The sequence below is a fragment of the Scyliorhinus canicula genome, chromosome 11 (assembly GCF_902713615.1).
Source record: "Scyliorhinus canicula chromosome 11, sScyCan1.1, whole genome shotgun sequence".
In the NCBI taxonomy this organism is placed as follows: Eukaryota; Metazoa; Chordata; class Chondrichthyes; order Carcharhiniformes; family Scyliorhinidae; genus Scyliorhinus; species Scyliorhinus canicula.
Genome location: NC_052156.1, coordinates 139690281 through 139717639, shown reverse-complemented (window position 1 = coordinate 139717639; position 27359 = coordinate 139690281). Strand labels below are relative to the sequence as shown.

General features: G+C 46.4%; 1 protein-coding gene across 16 annotated transcripts in view; it reads right to left on the bottom strand.

Moving 5' to 3' along the window:
- Positions 1-27359, bottom strand: part of magi2a (membrane associated guanylate kinase, WW and PDZ domain containing 2a) — an 886652-nt gene that overhangs the window by 831152 nt on the left and 28141 nt on the right. For 12 of the 16 annotated variants that reach the window (XM_038811518.1, XM_038811520.1, XM_038811516.1 and 9 more), the window contains exon 2: positions 8705-8752. The exons of the other annotated variants lie outside the window; for them this stretch is intronic. In XM_038811518.1, the coding sequence (XP_038667446.1) occupies positions 8705-8752 (48 nt within the window). The remainder of the gene's footprint in view (positions 1-8704; positions 8753-27359) is intronic. 16 annotated transcript variants of the gene reach the window in all.

Here is a 27359-nt window from a genome sequence, read left to right as displayed (position 1 = left end):
TTTATTCACTCAAAGGGTGGTGAGCCTATGGAATTCATTACCACAGGAAATAGTTGAGGCTAAGATTTTTATTGAATTCAAATTTCACCATCTGCCATGGCGTGATTCGAACATGGGTCTTCATCTGCCAGGGTTCTGGAAGCACATGTAATAGGGCACTTTGTGCCATCAATGGGACAGTACTGTTCCGATGCCATATGGGGAGGCACCACACGTGAGACCAAACGGCCAGGAAGGATCGTAGTGGCCAGCAGTTGGGAGGATAATAGCCGTCTCTTCACCCTGGTGAATGCCTCCTCTTGTGGATCTCCTCAAGCCCACTTTTTGTTCTTTTTTAATAAGATGTTAACAGGTGCCAGCAGGGTGGTCACATTCAAAATAAACTTCCCACATTAATTTACAAGTCTCCAAAAATGAACACAATTCTGTTGTGTTTTGTGGAATCCCTTTATGGCCTGAATGTTTTCCTCGTCTACACTCAAACCTGTTGGACAAAGCCAGAGGCAGAGGTTCCTCCATCATTGCATGCTAAGTCACCATACCAGCCTGACCCACAATCGCACTCTCATGTTCCTGACCATTAAGCAACTCTAAAGTTCTGTCTTTCCTAAGAGATGTAACCGCCTCCTTAAATAATGTCTCCAGCTAGGTTTCCCTCTCGCCAAAGCATCGATGTCCACAACTCGACCTCTAGCTCAGTGGCTCGGAGTTGAAACTTCTCAAGCCACAGAGATTCATGCAGACATATTTGCCCTGGCCACACTTGTGTCCACGAGCACCCATATTCTGCAGTCACAATACATCACCTTCCCTGCCATCTTAATTATTTTTTCTTAATTAATTTATAATTAATAAACCCTACTACTCTCAATAACCTTTACTAATGTCAGTAAACTTTGATATTAATGCAACCTGACAATTATTAATAAAATACACACTTTTGATACTCACCAATCACTTACCCTATCCTCTGTGGTCTCACACTTCGATTATTGATCTCACCTCTTGCACTGTTTTCAGACAAATGGCCTAGTTGCTCATCTCACACACTCTTGCTGTTAATGGCCCCGCTGCCCCACTCGCATGCTCTTGCTGTTAATGGTCCTGCTGCTTCTCTTGCAGATAATGGCCCTGTTCCTCCTCTCACACACTCTCGCTGTTAATGGCCCCAACTCCTATTCTCACACTTTCTTGCTATTAATGGCTCCAACCCGTCTTCTTGCACTTCCACACTATCAATGGCCCTGCTGCTCCTCTCACACGCTCTCGGTTAATGGTCCCAACTCCTCTTCTTGCACTCTCGCCATTAATGGCTCCAAACCCCTCTTCTCACACTCTCTTGCTATTAATTGCCCCGCTGCTCCTCTTACACTCTGCTGTTAACAGCCTCTTGTACATGTCCTATGGACCATCACTCCAGCATTGGTAGCTATATCTTCAGGAAATAATTGATTCCTCATCTCTGGAATTTCCTTCCAAAACATCTCAGCAATACATTGTCCGTTCCTTCTTCAAGATTCTCCTATCTGCCCAGAACTTTGGCTGTTCCTTCTAACCTCTCCTTCTTTGGCTTGGAGTCCATTTTCTTTCCTTTGAACCTCAAAAGGCCATTCAGATCATCATGCTTGTGAATGATTTTCAAAGGCAGCACAGTGGCGCAGTGATTAGCATTGCTGCCTCACGGCGCCGAGGTGCCAAGTTCAATCCCGGCTCTGGGTCACTGCCCATGCGGAGTTTGCACATTCTCCCCCAACAACCCAAAGATGTGTAGGGTAGGTGGATTGGCCACACTAAATTTCCCCTTAATTGAAAAATATGAATTGGGTACTCTAAATTTATAAAGAAAAAGTGAATGATTTTCAGATGTTTTCCAAGGCTCAGGGTGCAAATTTTGTTGTACTTAAAAGTGTGACAAAAAGGTGTACATTATTGTGGTTGAAGTTTCAAATGGAAGATTTGATTCAGTGTTCACCCATAGCATCCATCATAAATTCAGAAGTGGAGCTGTTTGCTGATGATCACAGGAATGATCCTCAAAACCTCGTGTTATGGACATTTATTGTTAATTTAAACAGCATTAATTTCTCACGACCTGTCCTTAAATAGAAAGGTCTTTTGATTTGTTTCCGTCTTTAGAAGCGGTGGAGTATTTCCCGACCCCTTGGTTTTGGTGCGATCCAGTTTTCCTCTGACAGCCTTACAGCAAACTCAAGATAGGATGAACTCTAAGGATTGCATACACTCAAAATGTGAAGATGGTTCACAACATCCCCTTCATTTTCAGATGGTAAAGAATGGGATAAAGAAAAGAAATATTTACAGTACAGAGACCACAGAGAAAATAAATATTGTTTGATGTAGGTTCCAGAATCAAAGTCCAATGAGGTATTCCTTCACGAATGATGGCATGCTGAAAACCAATTTTGTAGAATTTGTTTTCCAGTAGAGTTGACTTCATAAAATGTGAGAGGTGAATACGTCTTTTAGGCAATGGCACAGAACTTCCAAGAGAAGCACAGTAGACAGGGCCAGGTGGCCAACCTGGGCCAAAGCTCCTTTGGTATGGCCTGTTAGGCAGATGTTCAAGCAACAGACTGAGTTTTGTTGCTCAGTAAGACATTATTAACTTGTTCAACAAGCCAGAGTCTTAGGTTACATTACATACCTCACCACAAGATTTTCAACAAAGGATATTTATCCAGGGTCTAGAATTCAGCTTATTTTCAGGACGTCCATCGTGACTTAAAATTAGACTTTTGTATTAGTAGGCATTCCATCTCCACTGGCAAGCCTGGGTTATCAAATACAAAAAGCCTTCGATGTAGCTGCCTTTCAAGTTGGCTGTGCAGTCCCCAGGGAATTGTTAGTAGTTCCTCAGAGATAACGTGGCAAAGTGACTTATTTTGTGACTACAGTTTCAGCCATTTCAAGGATCTTTGTTCAGTTTTAAAATTTACAGTGCAAGATCTTAATCCCTCACACTCTCCATTTGCTATAACGCACAATTCATGAGTGTGTTGGAATACTCTCCGCTTGCCTGGATGGGTGTAGCTACAAAATCATTCAAAACTTCTGCCACCATCGAAAACAAAGCAGTCTGCTTGATTGGAACCATATCCACCAGCTTCGCCACCAGGGTACTGTACTATCTGTAGAATGCATTGTAACAAGTTGCCAAGGCTTCTTTGACAACACTTCCCAAACATGTGACTACCACATAAAAGGAAAAGGGCAGTAAGTACATCCCTTCATGTTCCCCTCCAAGTCAGATCATCCCACTTTGGTCATAGATTGCCATTTATTCATCATTACTGGTTCAAAATTCTTGAATCCTAACTGCTTTGCATGAATATTTTCACCACAAGGAACAGTTCAAGGAGGTCCACTACCATCTTATTAAAGGAAACTTGGGATTGTCAACAAATGACCACTTTGCTAGCAATTCCTATCTACCAAGAATGAATCAAAAATATTGATGAAGGGTTCAGCATAACAAGTACAAAAAACTTTTTAAAAAACTTTTTGTGCTGGAAATACAATTTCTTCTCACCTTAGCACTTGTAAACCTATTTCTTTTAACCATCCCCTCCTGCTCTGCCTCCTCAGACGAGGCTGCATGTCCCGCTTCCTCCTCCTCCTGCATGTTGCTCCACTGCTGTGCTAGGTTGTGGAGGGAACAGCAGACTACCGCAAAGCAGGGGACCCTCTGGGGGGTATACCACCAGGGCAGTCCAGGTATTTGAACTATGTTTTTAACAGTCTGATACAGTGCTCAATGATATCAAGTGTGGCAACATGGATCACGTTATATCAAGTTTCCACATCGGTCTCCAGCCTTTGCACTGGCGTCATCAGCCAGGTCCTCAGCAGGTATTCCTTATCCCCCAACAGCCAACATGCATCCTGAAGTGATCCGCAAAGGCAAAGAACAAAGAAAATTACAGCACAGTGTAGCCATCTGGGATGGCCACTTACAAAGGGAAACATGGCCACTTACAAAGGAAAGTATGGCCACTTGCAAAGAATCACGGGAAATATGGCCAATGCAGGATCCAGACGAACTCAGAGCTTAAGTGTATATTTGCCACTAGATAACCAGACACTATCGAAACCCCCAGCCGATTTGCATTCTAATGGCCCATTTCCCCAGGACAAAAGACTTATACTCAGGTATCGGACACAGATCCAGACACATCGGCGCCACTCCCTTCACCCAGGAAGCCCAAACAGCCAAGGTCAATCACCGCTTAGGACACCCCCAGCCATCAAGGCACCCTCCCCTTTATTGGCTAAAATCAAAAGCAGTAATCAAAGCCTTCCGAATTATTGGGTCCAAAGCTAAGGACCACCCAAAAGAGCGCGAAACGCCCGAAGGATAAAGAGAGACACTGTCATGTGTTCAGACTCTTTTGGCCCTGGCGCACTGGCACTCTCTTGGCTCGGCCGACGCCTGATACCAATTGCAGCATCACAACCAGAAGCAAATTCAAGATGAACGACCGCTACCAGATGGATGAACCCAGGGTGCCTGAAGTTAAGTACAGGTTGTTGTAGTGTTAGGTGTATTTTAGCTCGTAGTGTTTTATGTTGTATGTCGAAGTAATTATTGCGTGTAAATAAACTATTGTTGAACTTGAACTAACTAACTGGTTGTTGGCTCTTTGATCGATATCCAGTTAAACCTTGTGGTGGTATCATCTGATACCTGGCGACTCTGAAAGCAATATCCTCATTAATAACTGTCAGATTAATATCTGAATAAAGTAGATACCCCAAACTTGGCAACATTATTGGTGACGCTGGTGGGATAGTATTCCGCTCATTAAAAAGAGCAACAGTATTGGCGTCTCCAGTGCCGATTGGCTACAACAGGAACAGGCCCTTCAGCCCTCCAAGCCTGCACTGACCATGCTGCCCATCTTAGCTAAAACTCCCTACCCTTCCGGGGACCATATACCTCTATTCCCATCAGATTCATGTATTTATCAAGGAGCCCGTTAAAAGTCACTATCATATCTGCTTCCACTAACTCCCCCAGACGTCGGGGATCTCCGAGTGTCCCAGGATGTAGCTGTCATGCACGCTTTCTGGGAAGTGTGTACACACATGCATGATCTGGAGGTGGTGGTTGCACACGAGTTGAACATTCAGGGAGTAGAACTCCTTCCTGTTAATGAAGAGGACCCTCTGATACCCTGTACGTGCAAGGCAACATGCGTGCCATCAATTAGCAACTGGACTAGGGGCATCCCGGCGATGGCAGAAAATCCTGCTGCCCAAGTTTGGGCTTGATCTAACTCAAAATTGATCTAGTCTGCTGCCCGGGCATACAGGGAATCCATCTCTCGCAGATGGACTTCTGGACAGTGGCTTGTGAAATGCTGCACAAGTTCCTGCCCGAGCCTGGAATGAACCGTTCGCATAGAGGTTCAGGGCTGCAATGATCTTCACGGCCACCAGGAGCGGGTATCCTTCTCTTCCATGGAGTGCCCCGCCATTATGTATCCTGCTTCTCTTTGAGTGCCAACCAGCTGGAAAACCTCACTCTGCATACTCGCACCCAGCCACAGCCTCTACAGTAGACCTGCATCAGTGGAAATCCGCTGGTAAGCCAACCACCAGATGGTCTCACTGACCTGGAGCATAGCAGAGGAGGGAGAGACAGCGAAAACCAGCTCCCCTTCTCCAGCACTGGCAGCATCTTCCAGCGATTCCCAGGCTACAGAGGCAGGAGAGGCTGCAACTGGTAAAGAGAGTTACCTGTACTTAACTTCAGGCACCCTGGGTTCATCCATCTGGTAGCGGTCGTTCATCTTGAACTTGCTTCTGGTTGTGATGCTGCAATTGGTATCAGTTACATGGCATCCAGCATACAATCCTCCCCCTGACAAACATAGACCAAACACAGTGCAAAAGGAAACCAAGGAACACCAGCCATCTGCAAGCAGGCGCAGCAGATGACTACATGAAAAGTCACCGGTAGTCCACGAAAGTGTCCCGGTGCAACCTCCTTGCTGTGCAGCTGGCCGTCGCCCCTCTTCTCCTGCAGTATCGGCATCTGATCTTCCATCACTACCCTGTCCGAGGACCGTGCCAGAGGAACACAGGGTCATTAGCAGGTAACCCACAGGTCCAGAGCAGAATGTGAACACACAAAACAGGTGTTTAAAAATATCCACAGACTGCTCGATCAAGCCTTCCTGCATCCTCAGCCCGGTAGTAGGCTTGTCAAAATCTTTCCCTTGCTGCACTCCAGGCAACTAATTTTCATTCTTCCTTCCCTTCATCCAGAAAGCAGCAAGTATGCTCAATGGGAAGAGGCAGCAGGCAAGTAGAAAAAGGCAAGCAGCAAATAAACTCAGCTACAGCAACTTCCAGGCATTTGCTAGTCACCAACAGGAGCAGCAAGCATACATACTCTTAGCTACAGCAACCTCCAAGCATTTGCAGTCCCCAGCAGGAGCAAGCAGCAAACACAACCTGCAGCTGGGAAGTACTGTCACAACTAACAAGGCCAATTCCTAATTAACAATAGTCTCTAGAGACTGCTCACAATCAAAGGAAGTTAAAATGACGGTCAGCATAGAATGAAGAACAGGGCTTTGTCATGAAAGTGTTTGATAGGAAAGACAGGCAGCAGCTGCAGTTGCTCCTGTTATGGGTATCCACAATATCTAAACTTTGCTTGAAGGCCTCACGGAAGTTAAGCCCCTCAAACCCACCACACCCCACCCAAGCTCAGGGGTGACCCTGACCTGGAATGCTTCAACCCCCCTCCTCTCCACCCCCGATCAAGCCACAACCCTCCGGAGGTGGCCTCCACTGCCCTCAAAAATTGAAATGAAATGAAAATCGCTTCTTGTCAAAAGTAGGCTTTAAATGAAGTTACTGTGAAAAAACCCTAGTCGCCACATTCCGACGCCTGTTCGGGGAGGCTAGTACGGGAATTGAACCACGCTGCTGGCCTACCTTGGTCTGCTTTAAAAGCCAGCGATTTAGCCCTGCGCTAAACCAGCCCCTATAACTACTCAACCTCCTCAAATCCCCTGAGCTGCCATTGCACCAGCTTCATGTTTTTAAAATGGAGTACTAAACGACACCTGTGTGATGTCTCGCTGGGGAGCCGGTTAATTCCCAGGAGGTCGTTTTGACTTTAATCTCGTTAATGAGATAGAATTTGGTGCTAATTGGGGTTACTGATATGCTTGCCATACTTGGTCCTGATCTGGAACTCACCATCGGGAGCTGGCCAGCCAGATGGCAAGCTGTTTCACGCTCAGCACAGATCTTGATTTCGGTCTTTCCCGCTATTTAACCGGTGTACCCAGATCTGCACCAGGTGCAACGTGATGGTTAAATCACACCCACCAAGTTTTGTATGCATTGCAAAATGGGGCCAATGAGATTTTCCATTATCTTCCACATAATTAAATCATAACAGTACCAATACTTTCAAATTCAAGCTGTTTGAAAAAGCTCGGATTAACATTCATAGAGACAATAGTAACTCATCTTACACACATCTGAAGTAAACACTAATAAAAAGAATTAAATATTTCAATTTAGATTGCCATTTCACACACTTCCTTCCAAAATGCATGGTTTCACACTTTACACTTGCCATGTGTTTGCCTATGCACTCCTAAAGACCGCTTCAGGACGGGATGTGCAAGTTCAGCAACTCACATCTCTACATGGGATTTCAATGCCAAGTTTATCATCAAGGTGCCAGTGTGACTTTGCTTGTGAAAAAGCAGGGAAAGCCAGACAGCAACTTCCAGATTTTTGTTTTGAACTGCATATGTTGTCCATTATAACAGTGTGTGGTTAGCCACACCGTTATTCATATTACAAGGACTGGGCCAGTGATGTCATCCTTCCTGCAGGAAAGGAAACAATGCATGACTCTTGCCATAATACTCCCTACAATTACAGACATGTAAGTCTCCTGGCATTCTGAGTCAAAACACAAATGAAACTCCAAAATGCATACCTATTGCATAGTTGTCACAATTAATCTCTCATCCAAATGCCAAAAGATGTCATCAGCTAACCAAGGGAATGCAGTCATTCTATATAACATTCTTTTGATTAATATATAGCAGCAGAACTCAAAAATATATCAAAACATCGAAGAGAATTTCCCAAACACTATGCATTGTGAGTGGTATGCCCTGGTGTTCAATAAACAGAAATTAATTAATTCACGGAGTTTTTTCAAAACCTGTGTATCACATTACTTCCGAAAAGATCACTTGCTTTATATCCTGAATTTATCAATACAGAAGTTTGCTCTACTCTTTAGAACCCATGACCTGTGTAGGGATTTAAGTGGGGACTTTTTCTGGTTCTCTGTTCCCTTTTCGTACAACCAAAGTTCGCAAAGGCTATATATTCTGAAGGAAACACAACAATTAAAGTATACAAGCTGAGCTAACTAAAAATAGTCAATACTAAAATTTGACATTATGGAATGTTTAATATTACATTCACATGTGGTGCGTAGTACAAACGTCAAGGATGTACTGGATATATGTAAAAATATCTTCTAAAATGTTGGAAGTTGAATTGAAACTAGGATTAAAAAATAAATAATTTTCCAACAGCACATGCCAAACACTATAATACCAGACCACTTCAGCTACAGAAGGGTGGTTCAATACCTGCGTTTTTGAATGGCGGGTGAATAACAGAGACTACCTACCTTGGAGGGTCTTCTTAATTCTTCCAATGATATGCATCTTCCACACACCTAAGAAAAATAACCTAGGTTGATGATTTTCTGCTGAGCATGCATATACAAGTACCATGAGAAACTTTCCATTGGTAGGGCAGAAGCACATGCTCTCCTACTCACGGAATGCCCCCAAGAACTGCATCAGTGCTGATTCATTTTGACTTGGAGCTAGGAACTGAAATGAACTAACTACTTTGCATTAAGACCACCCTCCCATCCCACCCCAAAACCCGACTCCAAAACTAGAACTCTGTTGGTTGTCAACTGTGGATCAGTTGGTAGCACTTTTGGGTCTGAGTCACCCGGTTCCAGGTTCAAGTCTCACTCCAGGATTTGAGCATAAAAATCAAGGCTGACACTCCAGTGCAGTACTGAGGGAATGCTGCACTGTTATAGATGCTGGCTTTCAGATGAGGTGTTAAACCAAGGTCCACCTCCCTGCTTGACTGGATGTAAAAGATCCCATGGCTCTATGTTGAAGAAGAGCAGGGAAATTATCACTGGTCAATATTTATCTTTCAATCAGCATCAGAAAAACAGATTACCTGGACATTATCACATGGCTGTTTGTGGAAGTTTTCTGTGTGTAAAGTGATTGTCACGTTTCCCATATTACAAGAGTGAAGAGATCTCAAAAGTACTTCATTGGCTATCCAGAGCTTTGTGATATCCAATAATTGTAAAAAGTGCCAAATAAATGCAAGTCTTTCTGTTTTTTTCTTATCATTCTAAGAACGAAGATAAACCTTCGAAGATAAACTTAATTTATCTTGTTCACTCCACATCCCCCACATATAACTTCTTTTCCCCGGGCCATACTTGGCTACCATGACAGTATTAGGCTGTGAGTATCAGGAGCAAGTATCAAATGTGTACCTGCGCCCTGAGAGATAGCAACAAAACACGGTAGGTGGAAGGGTAAAGGTTCTGAATACAGTATCTAACAATCATCCCCTTCGGCATTATGTTAATCTGTGTCAATGCAGTGTTAAGTGAGCATCTGAGATGCTGTCATCTCCATGGCAAAACTCCAGGCCTTAGTGTTTGCATGTCACCTATCCATTAAAACAATAAAGGTGGCTTGAAACAGGCTAACAATAAAGTTCAAGTTACTCATTTTTAGGTGTGTGCAGTTCTTAACCAATTGCAAATTCTTGTATCTAGTCTATCTATTATCTATCAACTGTTCCTTCCATAAAACATGATTCCGATGATTCTACTGATCCATGTGCTGGAAAAGGTCTGTATTTCTTTTTGTATGTTTAAGATGAAAGTGGGTTGAGGAATATTCTGAATGAGGGCTAATTGGTATCTGGATTATGATATTAGGTTCCCAGAAATACCTATGTGACCTCAAGTTGCTACAGGGACAGTTCACACTTCTTAGTGTCTGGAGACAACTGTTTAGGAAATCATAGCAAATTTAACTTTGGAGATCAAAAACTGTCGTGGGCAGAGCTTTGATAATGCCGAAAGTATGACAGGAAAATTTTCAGGTCTACAAACAAGACTGAACAATGCAAGCCCACGTTTCAGTCACTCCTTGAACTTAAGCTGCAGCTCTGCAGCTGAATCATATGAGGAAGCTGCACATTTTTTTGACTTTGTTCAAAACGTACATGCCTTTTTTCAGTTTCCACACATCAGGGGAATATATTGCAATCATGTTTGGGAAGGCAAATGGACAACATTTGACAGTCAAAAGAATTTGTGACACCAGGTGGTCCACTTGTGCAGATACCGTTTTGTCTTTGAAAATGAACTTTGTTAATATAAAGGAAACCTTATCAGGCATAGCTGCATCAAATTCAGTAAAACCACGTGTGAAAGCTGAAGAAAAGTCCTTCGCAGAGAAGTTTGAAAAGTATGATATTGCTGTTTTTACTGTTTTGTGGAACCATTTACTTCAAAGAATTAATGCTGTCAGCAAATTGCTGAAAAATGTTGTTATAACTTTATTGAATGCTGCACAAGTGTTAGCCTCAGTTAAATGTTTTGTCATGCTAGTTCAAAATGACTATAGCTCGGTGGAAGCAAAGGCATGAACATTAACAAAATATACAGGTGCCTTTGATGATCAGATGCATATTTATTGATGAAACTAGAGACAACAAAATCACTTAAAAATGGAAATAGATCATCGGCGAGACTGTCAATGTCATGTGTGACACAATAATGGTGCAATTGCAGAGTAGAAGTGAATCTCTGAAGAAAACTGTTGGGATTATATTGTGTCCTTTCCGACAGAAGTTTGGATGAAAATGCTTATAGTCACTGCAGTAAGAAATTGAGTGAATTCTATCCAGAGGATATAAAAACACATCTTTTTGAAGATTAAGTGAAACAATAGATGCATTTTATCGATAATGATGAGCTATGTGCTTCGAGATCACCCACTGATTTGTACACAGTTGTACATGGAGGTTGTCAGGCAGTGTTTCCAAATTTGGGAACCATCCTGAAAATAACAGTACAGTCACAAATGCTTCCAGTGAATGCTCTTTTTCTACATAGAAAAGAGTTTTAAATGATTCACAAGTATGATGAGTCAGGAACATTTGACAAGTTCAACAATATTAACAATTGAAAGTGCGTCTTTAAAAGATTTTATCTACAATGATGCAATTGATGATTTTGTGAAGAAAAAGTATAGAAAAAAGGTATCTAAATTGCCATGCCAACAAGGAATAAAGCAAGAAAATTTTAAAAATCTGTCCAACTTCCATAATCTCCCTTTTACATTCTGTTTTTTTCAAAATGGACCATTGCTGATCTGATATAATGGCTACAGCTAGTCACATGCTGATAGTTCTTACCACCATCGCTCTCAAGATTGGCCTTCAAAAATCTTTTCAGGAAGAAGAACGGAATCCTGCAGACAGGGCCACTAATATTGGACTTGGACTCACCAGGCACTCCAATCATGTGAATTTCTATTTTGTGAAAGGAAGTGAGGGCGTTAACCTTTGAAACTGAATGAGATTCTGAAATATGCTGAATGGTAGAGGGCAGGATTCACCAATCCCGCAGCAGAATGCCCACGCCGTCGTAAACGCCGTTGCGTTTTACGACAACATGAACGGGCTGCTCCCACGTCTAATTCTGGCCCCTTCAAGGGGGCCAGCATGGCACTGGAGCGGTTCGCGCCGCTCCAGCTGCAGATCCCGGCACGAACTGGGCGCCACAGGATCCGCACATGCGCAGTTGCAACGGCGCCAGCGAGGACAAGCGTAGTGGCCTCCTTAAATGCACCGGCCCCGACGCAACATGGCGCATGGCTACAGGAGCTGGCACGTAGGGAAGGAGGCCCCCAGTCACAGAGACCGGCCCATCGATCGGTGGGTCCCAATCGCGGGCCAGGCCACATCGGAGGCCACCCATGGGGTCGGACCCCCCCTCCCCCCGACAGTCTGCCACCCGACCCTTACACGCCGAGGTCCCATCGGCTCAGAGCAGGTTAGAATGGCACTGGCGGGACTCGGCTCTTTTCCTACGGTCCATCCGGCCCTGGGAATCGGCAGCCCGGCCGTGTAGAGCGGGCCGTGACTGGCGCTGCACCAACCATGCTGGTGCCAATGGCGCTGTGCGAACCTCGGGGCAGCGTGGCCCATTCACGGGGATTCTCTGGCCAGGCGCGGGGCTTGGAGAATCTCGCCCAGAGTGTTTGCTCCTTCACTGGACTGTTTCATTCTGTCCTGTACTGGCCTGTGCTGCAGTGATGTCATCGGCTGATTTTTCATCTCGTTGCTCATTGGCAAGTTCCATGTTTTCTCGCCTCAATGCACACATCGCAATATTGACCATCTTTACTATCATTCTGACAAGAGGTAAGCTTGAATTTCAATTCAGCAATTATTCATACGGGCATATTTTGACAAGTTAAAAAGCACTCAATCAGTTAAGCAATAATCAATTTGTGTATGTTGTGGCTTATGCCTCTAAGTTCTGTGGGGTAAGGGTGAGTGGATCGGGAGGGACGTGACGTTACGTGATTGGAGGAAGGGTGTGACATTGTTTGGGGGGGGGGCAGAACTGAAGATGAGCATGAGGCCCCACAAACTAGGTCCGCGATTGGGAGTAAATGGTCTATTCGTATTCTCATGTCCCTATGAAAGAGTTAATTAAAGATAGTCAATAGATTTGTATAAGCCCAGTCATATCTGACAAAGTTAGCAAAGTTCTTTGGAGGAATCACAGTGATTATTGCGAAAGAAAATGCCAGCAACAAGCTTGTTCACACATTAAGGCCCATGATTTTAAAAGGGACATAGCAGTGTAGATAGGAATTTGTTTAGAAGGACAGAATAAATCTAATGATTGGATTTGTTTATTGTCACGTGTACCAAGGTGCAGTGAAAAGTGTTTTTCTGCAAGCAGCTCAAATAGTTCATTTAGTACATGAAAAGAAGCTAAAATAAAAAGAACATACATAACAGGGCAACACAAGGTACACAATGTAAATACATAGATACCGGCATCGGTGAAGCATACAGGAATGTAGTACTAATCAGGTCAGTCCATATGAGGGTCACTTAGGAGTCTGATAACAGGAGGAAGAAGCTGTTTTTCAGTCTGTTCATGTGTGTTCTCAGACTTTCGCATCTCCTGCCTGATAGAAGTTGGAAGAGTGAGTAAGCTGGGTGGGAGGGGTCTTTGATTAGGCTGTCCGCTTTCCCAAGGCAGCGGGAGGCATACATCGAGTCAATGGATGGGAGGCAGGTTCGTGTGATGGATTGGGCTGTGTTCACGACTCTCTGAAGTTTCTTGCGGTCTGGGGCCAAGCAGTTGCCACACCAGGCTGCGATGTAGGCAGATAGGATGCTTTCTATGGTGCATCTGTAAAAGTTGCTAAGAATCAGCGTGGACATGCCGAATTTCCTTTTTCCTGAGAAAGTATAGGTGCTGTTGTGCTTTCTTGGTGGTAGCATCGAGGTGGGTGGACCAGGACAGATCTTTGGTGATGTGCACACCTGGAATTTGAAGCTGTCAACCATCTCCACCTCGGCCCCGTTGATGCTGACAGGGGTGTGTACAGTACTTTGCTTCCTGAAGTCAATGGCCAGCTCTTTAGTTTTGCTGACATCGAGGGATAGGTTGTTGTTGCACCATTCCACTAGGTTCTCTAACTCCCTCCTGTATTCTGACTCGCCGTTGTTCGAGATCTGACCCACTATGATCGTGTCGTCAGCAAACTTGTAGATGGAGTTGGAACAAAATTTTGCCACACAATCGTGTGTGTATAGGGAGCTAAGTACGCAGCCTAATGGAGACATTCAAAGAATGTTGTCCCCATGGGGACCGTTTCAGGATTATTATACACACTACAGGTTTGCAGTTCATTGTACACACTATCAAAATTTGCAGATTACATAAAATAGGGTGTAGAGTTATGTGCTGAAAGGAGCAGAGGAGTGAAGTTATCTTAGGGCTCAAATGCACAAATTTAAAATGAGGGGAAGTCACTGAAACTGCATAAAGTGAGTACATGGCACTCTAACTTTTATTGATATATGTGTAGAATGCAGCTGCAATTAGATAATGCTACATCCATTCAAATCATTGCTTAGACAGCAGTTAGAATATTGATTGCCTTATTTTAGGAGAGACATTAAAGATCAGAGAGGTGATAGAGAGATTAACCATGATGATTAGAGGTTTTAGTTATGAGGACAGAAGAGACAAACTAGGTCCATTGTCATCCAAACAGAGAGAATGAGCAAAAGTGTTCAGAATTTGAAAGATTTTGATGAGATAAAAATCAGGAAAATCCACTATCATCTGTCAGTAACTGGAGAGCATCAATTTATCACCAAAAGGAAGGAAAGGTTAAGAGAATTTATATTTAATTTTATACTCAGGAGATCATCAGAATAGAAAAAAACATGAAACTAAGCAGAAAGCAGAATCCATCCTGGCTTTTAAGAAGAAAGTTGAAAAATATTTTTATTAAAGGAAATAACAAAGGAATGGAATTAAGTGGAGATCTCTTTCAGGGAGTCAACACAGTTACAATGAGATAAATAGCCTCATACTGTGTAAAATTATGACTGTATGTCTGCAGTTTTAACTCACTATCCTAAGATTAAATTTCATCTGTACTGTATCAAAGTGACACATTATCCTCACCCCACTTCCCTTATTAAACATAATTCTATTAATTAACTACATTAACCAATTACAATAGAAAAGCAAACAAAAAATCATGGGCATTTGTGATATTTCAGGCTATGTTTCATTGAGTCAATGTCTCACCACCTCACATTACTCGATGTATCCTCACCCTCTCCATGACAGCCTTTTTTTTTCACCCAGTCACAGATGCTGGCTATACATTGAGCACACTGATACTGTGTTCACAAACTCAACTGCCAACTTCCTACCTCTAGGAGATGTTAAATATTTTTGCTACAATGCCAAATGAAAGATTTAAAAACAGAAAATGCTGGAAATATTCAGCAGGTCTGGCAGCATCTGTGGGGAGAAAAACAAAGATAATAAACATGTTTTAATCGGAAAATTTCTGAATATCATATCAGGTTTGACTTCCCGAGTGCTTCCCGATGGCCGAGCCCTTATTTAATGGTAATTAGTGCCAAAAATGAACCCCCACACACATCAAGGGGGAACTGGCTGCCCCACCAGCGGATTCACCGGAACCATGCCTGGCAGCTCCCGGCAAACAAGGGGGAGTTGCCCATAAACGCTCCATCCGAACGTACTACCATCAGCACACGACCATGCAGCACGTAGACCTACTCCACGCTTCGAGGACGCCGACCTGACCAGGTTGATGGATGCCATGGAGGCCAGATGGGACACACTGTTCCCCCGAGGGGGTCGGAGGACCAACAAAAGGCTGCCTTTTGTGGACCACAAATGAGTTTAGATCGAGTAGATATAAGAAAACTTAGTTTATTAATACACGCGAGTATTTACAATATACACCAGATCTCAACCGGGTCTGAACTATTGGTACCATACATGACCGACTTTATACAGAATTTAACTATGGATGATATAAGGCTCCCTGCTCCTTTAACGGGGGAGCTCATATTCAGTGAGACACACGGGGAGGTTGATTTCTCCAAGCCCATAGGTCTCGTGGAGGTCATAACACCACAAATGCCATCAGTTCGGCAGCATGACTAGAAGGACCCCTGTGAGAATAAATTAATACTAGCCCCCTGATTTCAGACTCGCCCGCCTTCCCCAGACCTCCGGCATCCCCCCCCCCCCCCCCCCAACCCCCACCTCCGAGCACACCCGGCATCTACCGGCACAACCCCTCCAAGCTCAGGAACAGTGCCCGCACATGCCACCTGCCCAGATACGCCGTTGGGTTCCAGACATCAGAGTCCCAGCCAACTATGAGGAACGGGCCCCTGGAGAGAGCAGTCAGCAGTCTGCAGAAATGAGGATCCACTGCCCCTTCACCCAGATGACCTGTTTCAAGTGAATTGTTTATGTCAGACAAAATTATCTTTTCCTTTCCACTTGTCCATTCTCTTGCAGGATCTCTATCTGAAGTGGCCAGGCCATCCGAGGCCGCCCCCTCCTCCTGCCACCCAACAGAACACCTCGGAGGACAGCTTCGAGGCGACCACCATCAACACGTCACAACTATCACCCCCATCTTCCACCAGCGCAGAGACACACACATCAGCGGGCGACATTAGTGGACAGGCTTCTGGGACATAACCTGGTGAACACCACACAGTTGCTGATGCACATCAGGTGGAGGCAGGAACATCCAAGGGAGTCAGCAGTCGAAGATTTGCTGAATCGCAGGACTCAGCTGGGTCCCAGTCAGATGCTGGGCCTCTGGGCAAGGTTATCCAGAGCTGATGCATACATTAGGGCAATGTGGTGAGATTCATGAGAGGGTTCAGCAATATTCTAGCGAGTGCATAGCCGATTGGAGGAGTCCCAAAGGCTACAGGCACAGGAGATGGTACCGGCAATGCATGGCACTGAGGCCAACACTGCTCAGGTGGCAACGGTACTTGAAAGCATAGAGAACAATATCAGTGGTGGTGGTGCCCAGGTGTGGCTCAGTTAGCATCAACCGTGGCTGAGGCTCTTGGCATCATGTCCAGTCATTGAAGGACGTGTCCCAGATGCAGGTGGATGTTGCTGGGGCACAGCAGAGCATCGCCCAGTCATTGGCGAGCATTGCCAAGGGTGGCAACACCATGGTGCAGGCAACGGGGAGGCGCAGAGCCAGATGACACAGAAGCCTCTGGAGCTCACTCCAGCTGCCTCTCCATCCCATGGTGATCCCCAGGGCCCCAAGGAGGAGGGAGCTCTGGAAGCCGACCCAGGTCCTGCCACCAGGAAGATGACGGTGGTCTCCACCTCATCCCAATCCTACGCTCCTGACACTGGTGCTTCTCGAGGTCAGTGGGCAGAACAGGGAGGTATGGATCGAGGCCCTCCAGTTCCAGACCCCTCAGAGGACGCCCGCCAAGGGCATCAAAGGCCAAAGGGCGTGAGAACCTGCAAGCTGCCTCACCTCCTCTGATGTGCATTCCAGAGATACACCTAGACACAGTGGTAGAGCATGGAAGATGAAGAAGATTGAGGTTCACTGAGCAGGCACTAAGAGATGTTGGGGGGGGGGGGGCACTATCTGTAGCTGGGAACAACGTGGGTTTTAAATGTTCACTATTAAAACACATTACACCTAATACATGGGAAGCCTCTGTTACATTATAAGAACATAAGAACTAGGAGCAGGAGTAGGCCATCTGGCCCTTCGAGCCTCCTCCGCCATTCAATTAGATAATTGCTGATCTTTTGTGGGCTCAGCTCCACTTTCCCACCCGAACACCTTTATGCCTTTATTCTTCAACAAACTATCTTTATCTTGAAAGCATTTAATGAAGGAGCCTCAACTGCATCACTATGGGCCTCTTTGCATCCCCAACCCCAGCTGTCCTCTGCTCTCCCCACCCTATGACCCCCAGGCAAGAGCCCTCGATGGCCTGAGGAGGTGGTGGGTATGAACAGAAAAACAGGAGTCAGACTTTGCATAAACTGATGAGCACCAGATCTTACCTCGCTACAGGTTATCATCACTCTCCTGCCTTGTATTGTGATCCGCTGACAGTGTCAATATAGGCCCAATACCCTGGAGTGATGTTACACAGCCCCTGGGATGGTGGAACAGGGTAGTCGGATGGGGAGGGCCAGGGAATTGGGGGGGGGCTGTTTGTGGGTTGTTGGTTGGGGGGATGTCGGCTGATGGAAAAAGCCTTGTCCTAGAAGAATCGGCTGAGGTGAGGGGCCTATCTGGCTGCCAGACCCTTGCCACTGTCTGTCCACCATCCTCTGGCACCTCCTGCAGCTCCCCGTTGGGCTCGTCCTTCAGCCCTTCTGGTCCAGTTCCTCCTCCTCCTCCTCCTCCTCTTTAGACGAGGTCAAATGTCCCTTCTCCTCCTACAGCATGGCGATCTGCTGCTGCGGAACATTGGAACACACAGCAGACCACCACAAAGCGGGAAACCCACTGGGAGATGTACTTCAGTGTACACCAGATCGGTCCAGGCATCGGAACTGCATTTTGAGCATTCCAAGGCACTACTCAATGACCACATAGGTGGCAACACGGGCCTCGTTTATCGGGTCTCCACCTCCGTCTCCGGCCTCCGCACTGGCATCATCAATCAGGACCTCAGCAAGTACCCCTTACCCCCAAAGAGCAAACCCATCATCTTGAGGTGGTCGTCGAAGATGCAGGGTATTTCAGAGTGTCTCAAAACGTAGCTGTCATGCACTCTCCCTCGGAAGCATGCACACACATGCATAATCCGCACATGGTGGTCGCACACGAGTTGAACATTCAGGGAGTGGAACCCCTTCCTGTTAATGAAGGGCACTCCCTGATACCTCAGTGCACGCAAGGCAACATGCGTGCCATCTATTGCCTCCTGGACCTGGTGCATTCTGGCTATGACTGAGAATTCTGCAGCTCAGCCATCTTGGTGGGCCATGTGCAGCTCAAAGTTAATATGGTCTAATGCCTGGCATACAGGATATCCGTGACCTCATGAATGTACTTGTGGGCTGCAGCTTGGGAAATGCTCCACCCTGGAATGAATCGGTTGCATTGAAGTTCAAGGCTGCAGTGACCTTCACAGACAGCGGGAGAAGGTGTCATCCTCCTGCATGGGGTGCCAAGTCCGTTAGGATGTGGCAAAGGTACCGCACTTTTTGTTGAGACACAATCCCCTGCCACATATGCTGTCCGTCATCTCCTCGAAAGAACAACGACACATGTACACCTTGAGCTGTCGCTGGCGTCCCTCTCTGGATTCCACCTGATGGCCAGCCAGGTCTTCAGGGTGTGCAGTGGACCCCTGCACATGGGGTGCCGCTTCCAACCTGCATCGCCCTGCTGCCGCATTCTCTGGCGTCTGGCTGCCTGGGCAGCCACCAGCACCGCAAGGGTGGCCTCTGCGGGGCCGACATAACCAGCCATATTTTGTATATCTGGAAGGAATTCGAGAAGGAAAGAGATGGACAGTCAGTTAGGGCTTCCACCCCCGGACCCTCAAACCTGCACCACCCTTATGTGTCCTGCCTTCTCGGAGTGCTATCCACCAAGCCAGTTGTGCTAGAAAATCTCGCTTTGTGCACTCACCCCAGCCACAGCTGAAGCCCCTCGAGCCCAGATCCCAAGCATCTGCTGGGAATATTAGGGAGACGATGCTCAGGTGCTCTCCCCTGGTCATAGTTGCGAAGATATCCCCAGTGCCAATGCTCAGCTCTTGAGTGTTTGATTCTTAGCTGCTATATCTAAGGCGCTGACGCATCTAGAGTTTAGGCAAACTGTTCAGGCTTCAAAGTTTGATTGAAATGCGATGCATTAATCATCATCTGAGACATGGCATGTGTACCCACAAGAATCCACATGAAAGCTGTGAAGTGCGTTGGCAACTAACAAAGCCAATTCCTCATTAGCAATAGCCTTCAACAGTGAAGCTGGAGTCTGCTCTCAGTCAAAAGGAGTTAAAGTGACCTTTAACATAGAACCAAGACCAGAGCTCTGTCCTTGATGCATTTGGTAGGAAAGATAGGCAGCAGCTGTGGTTGCCCCTGTTATGGGTATCCACAATATTTAACAATGGTTTGAAGGCCTCACCGACGAAAAGCCCCTCACCCTCCACTTCCCCAAGGAGTGGGGCACCAATGGAAATGGCCACTCACTTTCTCTGTACCCCTCAGCAGCCATTGCGCCAGCTTCATAATTTTAAAAAGGAGTACTAAATGACACCCGTGAATTCTTACTGGGGAGTCAGTTAATTACCGGGAAGTTGTTGCATTCACCCATAATCTCGCTAATGAGATGGAAATTAGTGCAAATGAGGGTTAATGAAATGCTCACCATATTTGGACATGATCCATAACTTGCCATCGGAAGCGGACCGACTAGATAACAAACTGATTCACACCCGGCGCAAATCTCGATTTTGGCCTTTCTCACATGCTCAGATCTGTCGCAACGGGGTGGTTAAATCACGCCCTATAGCTTGAAGGATGCCACTCTACATCAAGCATGGCTGACCAGGAGTCTCTGCTGCTCTTACTGCCTGCCACAAACATATTGGAAGGATTTAAAGGTTGATAGTCAATCTGTTTCACTATGTTATGAACAAACCAACAGGCCCCGGAGTGAGACTAGAATCCATGCTTCAGGCTCTTAGGCGGGAATGCAACTCCTCCCAACTCATGTGTGTGCACAGACACATTGGACACTCTTGGAAGATGAGACAATTTGCAATATTCAAATATTGGAGCGAGCACAGTGTAAAGGGAAAGGAATTACAGGCACACAAAATGGGGAGAAATGACAATAAAAGTCCATTTTCACATTTTTACGACAAGATTCAAGTTGGATAATATGCCGAGGGTGGGCTCCCTGCACTCCTTCGGGGAAAGCCCACATCTACTTGGATGGCTCACCCCACTTAAATTTTTCAGGTGAAGGTCTACAGTTCATATGAGGAGGGACCTCCATCAGTCTCCAGCAGGAATTCCTGCCTCGTGCTGTCTGTCAATCAAAGGCCAACAGCTCTGCACCACACCAGGATTGGTAGGTGCTGCTGGCATTGCAAGGAGCCCAGAAGACCCAAAAGCCAGGTAAATCTGAATCTTACCGTGGAAGGTTGGTGGAGGTATAGAGGAGCCACCGATTGACACAAGAAGCCCAAGAGAGAGGCGCTCCCCCCCACCCAACAATAACCCATTCGCTGATCAGAACCCTACAAGGTTGAACCAGGATAGAAGGAAGAAGGCACCACACACCCCAACTTCACTGACCAGCACCCTGCAGGGTTAAACCTACCAAGCTGCACATGGATGGAAGTCAGAGCAGATGTGGTTAAGGCCATTAAATGGGTATTAATTTCCCATTTGATAACTCAATTGGGCAAAGGACAGGTAGCCCACTCAAAACCTCCTCCACCCATAGAATCATGACTACCACCCAAATTTACTGGAGTCCACCTGCTTATTTTCCTCCTCATGGATGGCCCATAAAATTCATCCCAATGAAAAAGTTCAAGTTACCTTTAATTACTGAATATCCTGCATCGACTTACAATTATCACATTCATCTTACTGAATATACATATGTAAAAGTAGATTCCATGCATTTTGGCCTTAAAAACTGTATCTTTCATTTACCTTTCATTCACGCCGGGTGGGAGAATCGCGGGAGGGCCGGGCGACTCACGACACGCCGCCCTGGCCCCCCCGCGATTTCCCCCCCCCCTCGCCGAATCGGCGGTCGCTGTTTTTCACGGCGACCAGCGATTCTCCGGCCCGGATGGGCCGAGCGGCCTGCCGTTCCCGACCGGTTTCACAACGGTGACGGTGGCAACCACACCTGGTCGTGAACATGGGCGCCAAATGCTCGTTTGTGGCTTGTGGGGGCGGAGAGGGGAATGAGCACCACGGCCGTGCATGAGGATTTGATCTTAATTCATGAGGATTTGAAACCAGGCCGAAAGATTTGCCTAGCTTGTGCTAGAGGGAGAATCACCAAGAAAAACCCTCACCATAAAAGACAGATCAGGGATTAAAGATTACCAGACTGGGAATGGAAAGCAATGGAAGCATACACGTGGGAGAGCTAAGGGTCACAGAGCTAAGTATATTCAATGCCCACTTAAGGAAAACTATAAATATTGTTATGGGCCAGGGTTTAGAGAATCCAAAGTGTATCATGGAGTTCACCTGACCCACAACTTTTAATAGATTGTGGTTTGGGGAGCACACGGCTCACTCTACAGGTATGGTACAGCAGAAAATGGACCAATGTTTTTTTTAAAAACAAAACAATGTTAATTCTATGAACTCATATTAACCTTTTTAAACCAAACAGTGAATATCTTAGCAACCAGTAAATCAAATACACGCACCCCCCCCCCCCCAAAGAATACAACACTAAATAACCTGTATGCTGTCCTTTTAACATCCAAAAGACTTAACAAACCTTCAAACAGGAGCACATTAGATTTATATTCAATACTGAGACCTTTTTACAATTCTGAGTTCACCCAAATGATCCATAGTCTTTTGATGGCAGAGATCAACAGCAGTACAGCTCACTTTAACTTCAGATTCAGCTCACTAAAAAACACAGACATAGCCAAGCTTTCTCAAACTGAAGCTAAAAAGCAGAAGTGGGGCTCAGCTCCACCCACACTCTGACATCACTCCAGTAACATGAGCAGCTCCATTTCTTAAAGTTACACTTCTTAAACACCCATTTCTTAAAGGGTACTCTCACATGACAACATACCTGTGAAGTGGATTTTTTGGTTGTGTTGCAAGTAAAAGGGTAAAGTTCTGTTCAAATTATAAAATGCCGACAAAAATATGCAAGCTCCAACAATTTACTGATATCAATGCATATCTAGGACCCTCCGCACCCTACCATCCCTCTGACCCATTCTGTCTTCTAATCCCAGCCCTTGCCATGTATTCAATATAACCCCTGACCTTCCGCTCTCTGAATAACAGTCTGTATTCAGGAAAGGACTCAGATTCATCCCCTTTTGTCCTCACCTCAATGAATTTCGGGGTCGACACAATTCTGAACACTTCTTCAGTCGCCTTAGTCTTCATGCTCCCTCTGTACCTTTCCATTGGCTCAGAGGGGTTTCCTCTATTGCCTGCTGCTGCACCCACTCCACTTCTTAGTGTTCCTCCATGGTCAGGATACACTGTGGCATTCTGTTTTACCATCTGGCAGTGGGGGAAGTCCCTAATGGAGGGTTCTCTACATGGGCATCCTCCAATTTTTCATCGGGGACCTGGCATGGAGGGTGTTGCATGCAGCAGTGCCATGCAATCGTGGGTTAAGGTGGTTCATAGACTCCCAGGCCGCATGTGTTTTCTGCAGACAAGGGGAGTCTATGTTCCACATGTACATTGTCTGAGGTTGCAGCCTCTTTTTAGTTATTTGAAGGGGCTGCTCCTCAACATTTGGTTGCATTTTAGCCCCACGCTCCTGATCTTTGGTCACTGATAGATTATTGATTTTGATTTTTTCATGGTTTTAGGTGCGAATTGAATGCATAGCCTAAAGATTGAAAATATTAAAAGTTGGAAATTTAGATATTGTTTCAGTGAATGTTTCATATCATGAATTGACTATTGTATTCAGCAGTAAGAATGTATCCACTAATTAGTTACAGCAAGGTCTAAGGCCAGCGGGGGCATGAGAAACCTATTTTCCTGAGGCTGTGCATGTAGATGCCAAATTTGATGGACATCAGTCAATCTTAAGTAATGGCTAAGTTTGATTGAAAAAACATCCTCTAAGGCGCGCGGGGGAGGGCGTGGGGAGGATTTTCCAGGGGGGATTTGTTGTGTTATAATTTAAAATGTAGTAGGGGTAAATGTTTGTATCGAAAAATTTCAATAAAAATTATTTAAAAAAAAAAAACATCCTCTAAGTAACAGACATCCATTTGAACAAACCAGGAGGTCTCAGCTGAGAATTAGAAACCAATAGAGCAACTGAGGGATTACAACCTTGATAAGGATTCCTTTAAATGTATGACCTTGTGGTCGAAGTCTCGTTCCTGAATTTACGCCTTCCTGAATTCTTGAATCATCCATCTGTTTGTTTGTTTGAAAATAATTTCTTCATGCTTTTTTTCCATGTTTTTGACCCGTTGATGTATTGTTGTTATTTAATTTCTAAGTTTTGATTCAGGTCTAATGCAAGTGTATTAAAGTGAATAATTAGGAATAAAGTTGTATTTTCAATCAACCGGACAATCGACTCTTATTAGAAGAAGGTACAACAAAGTCCCAACAGTCACCGAGTGCAGAGGGTACTGGTGCCCTTGGTGCCCTGCTGCACTCGGTGACTGTTGGGATTTTGTTTTACCTTCTTCTAATAAGAGTCGATTGTCTGGTTGATTGAAAATACAACTTTATTCCTAATTATTCACTTTAATACACTTGCATAAGAACTTTTCATAAGCCTGCTCCAGACCTGGCAAAATCAGAACTACATTCAACAGTCCCCTAATGTTGCTGGAGAGCTGTCTACCCTATCTTCGGAGACCACCTCTAGCACATACCCCTCCAACCTACACACCAACACCTTCGCCAATACTTGTATATCAGTCTTCAACAAAGAGATGGGCCTGTAGGACCCACACTCCAGTGGGTCCTTGCTCTTCATTGGGATCAATGAAATCAATGCCTGAGACGACGTTGCTAGCAACTCATCCCTCACCACCGCCTCACTAAACATCCCCAACAGGTGGGGGCCAACTCTGGCACAAAACTCTGCCGAAAATCCGTCCAACCCTGGGGCCTTACCCGACTGCATTCTCCTGAAACTATCCATCACCTCCCTCAACCTCAATGGCTCCTCCAATGCCTGCATCTTCCTCTCCTCCAGCTGTGGGAACTCCAACCCATCCAGTGATCACCCCTTATCCCCACCTCTCTCCCGGCTCGACCTTAGACAACTTCTCCTAGTACCCCTGAAGACCTCATTTATCTTTTAGGCTCCGACACCAACTCCCCCTTCTCCGCCCTTGTCTGTAAAATATCCCTAGATGCTGCCTGACACCACAATTAGTGGGCCAACATACGACTTGCCTTCTCTCCATACTCATACAGCACCTCACTCACCCTCCACAGCTGCCCCACCACCTTACCCATTGTCAACCTGCCCCTGCAACTTCTTCATCTCCGCCAGCAATTCCTCGTGGGGGCCACCGAACATTTCCTATCCACCTCCACTATCTCATCTAACAGCCGCCACCGCTCCTCCCTCCTCCTCCTGTTCCTACACCGCCTTCAAACCTTCACAGAACATGGCCGCCAATATCTTAGCATTCTGATTAAGCTCCACAGTCCCTAATTGCCACTTTCACCTTCTCACAAAATACCTTGGCCGCGATTCTCCAATAATGGGGCTATGTCCCCATGCCCGCCAGAAAACGGGCGCATATCACTCTGGACTTTTTTCTTAAAGGTCCAGAGTGATTCTCTGACTTTAAGGGGCCTTGCAGCGCCCTCGCTCCTCCGCCGATATGGGGCCCTGCATTTCCGGCCGCAGGTCCGCACATGCGCGCGGCGGCCACCTGCGGCGCCGAACCTGCCGGCGCGGAGGAAGGTAGCCCCCCGAGATTACGAGTGCCCGATCGGTGGCCCCCGATCGCGTGCCTGGCCGTCGTGGAGCCTCCCCCGAAGATTGATCCCCCACCCTCCCACCAGGACGGCCACGACAGCTGCGACGCCGAGCTCCCGCTGGGTGGAACCATACGTGAACCACGCCGGCGGGAACTCGACCAGTCGACCGCAGTAAAATCGCCGGGAAGGCCTCTTTCAATGTCCCCCGACCGGCACCGTGTCAACTGCGCACGTGCAGCTGGCAGCGATCCTCCGGTCGCTGGAGAATCGCGCGAAGGCATCGCGGGTCCAACACCCCATTCTCTGCCCCCGTGCCGGGCGCAATTGCAGCGCGGGGGCTTGGAGAATCCCAGCCCTTATTCGCCAGAATCCTGAAGTCAATGCGGCGCGTGGTCTGAAATCACAATTCCCACATATTCCGTCCCTACCAGCCCATCAGCACCGTCCAACTGACCACGAAAAAAATCAATTCTAGAGCACACCTTGGACACATGCGAGAAGGAGGAGTACTGCCTCTCTTCGGGGTTCCTGAACCTCCACAGATCCACCATTCCCATTCTATCCATAAACCCTCCTTGCTCTCTCACCATCCTCAATCTTCCCTACAACCTGGGACTCGACCTGTCCACCCTCAGCTTCATCACTCATGTAAAATCCCCTCCCATGATCAGCGTCTGGAATCACCCCAGTACCCTCTCTTCAAACCTTGCCAGTTAGGCGCATAAACACTGACTAACACCACTGACGTCCCTTCTAATTTGCCACTCACTATCACAAACCTTCCCCCTGGATCTCACACCTCCGTGGCCCCGACAAACCTTGTTTTCTTGCAGAACAAAATGGCCACCCCCTTCGACTTTGAGTCAAACCCCAAGTGAAATACTTGTCCCTACCATCCCTTCCTCAGCCTAACCTGATCCTTCACCTAGAGATGTGTTTCCTGCAAGAAAATCACCTCCGCTCCCAAACTCTTCAGGTGCGCAAAAACCCCGGACCTCTTGACCGGTTTGTTTAACCCACGGACATTCCATGTCACAATTCTTATTAGAGGCTTGCACCCCCTCCCCCTTCTATCATCTGCTATCATCCCCCTTCGATTCTGCCTCGCCCAAACCCACTCTGAACCGGGCCCATCCAAGATGGCCCCTGCCCATGACCATGCTGATCCTCCCTCCGCCCCCCCACCCCCCCCCCCCCCCCTCCTCCCTCCCAGACTCACTTCACCTTAGCCCACCTCAGGATTTCCTTCTTGTCCAAAAGCTTATGCACCCGCACAATCACTGGCCGTGGAGACTCCCCTGCTCTCGACTTCTGCCTCAAGGACTTATGGGCCCAGACCACCTCTGGGGCCTTGTCCAACACCTTTTCCTCCATCAACCTGGCTAACATTCTCAAAATATATTTTGTCGTGCTCGCTCCTTCCACACCTTCCGGCAGCCCCACAATCCGAAAATTCTGTAATATGGACCTGTTCTCCTGCTCCTCCGTCTTCGAACGCAGTGACTTACATAGATGGCCTGGATCACCACCTCCAATGACACAATACGATCAGTCTGAACGGACACAAGCTTCTCCACCTCTCGGTTCGTCTCCCCTTGTGCTTCCTAGCACTTTTCCACCCGGTGCAGGGACCTGCGAAGAGGTGCCACGACTGAATCGCTTTCGACCAGTCACTGTGCATCTCCATCCTCTGCTGTTGAAATTCCTCCTTGATGAAGCTCATAAATTGCTCCATCTGAGGCTTTCCTGCCAATGACGACCCTTCCCCTTCCGCCATTTTCACAATTGTGCTGCACCTCAAGTCTCCTCAAACTGCTTAGCCAGGTCTTTCCCTGTCTTCAGCTAGGTCTGATAGTTAGTAAACATACCAAACTTCTTTTTGCCAAATCTACCCAATACACAGGTGAAAAATGCCAAAACCAACACCCTCGAGCCTGAGCTGCCCTGTGTGCGA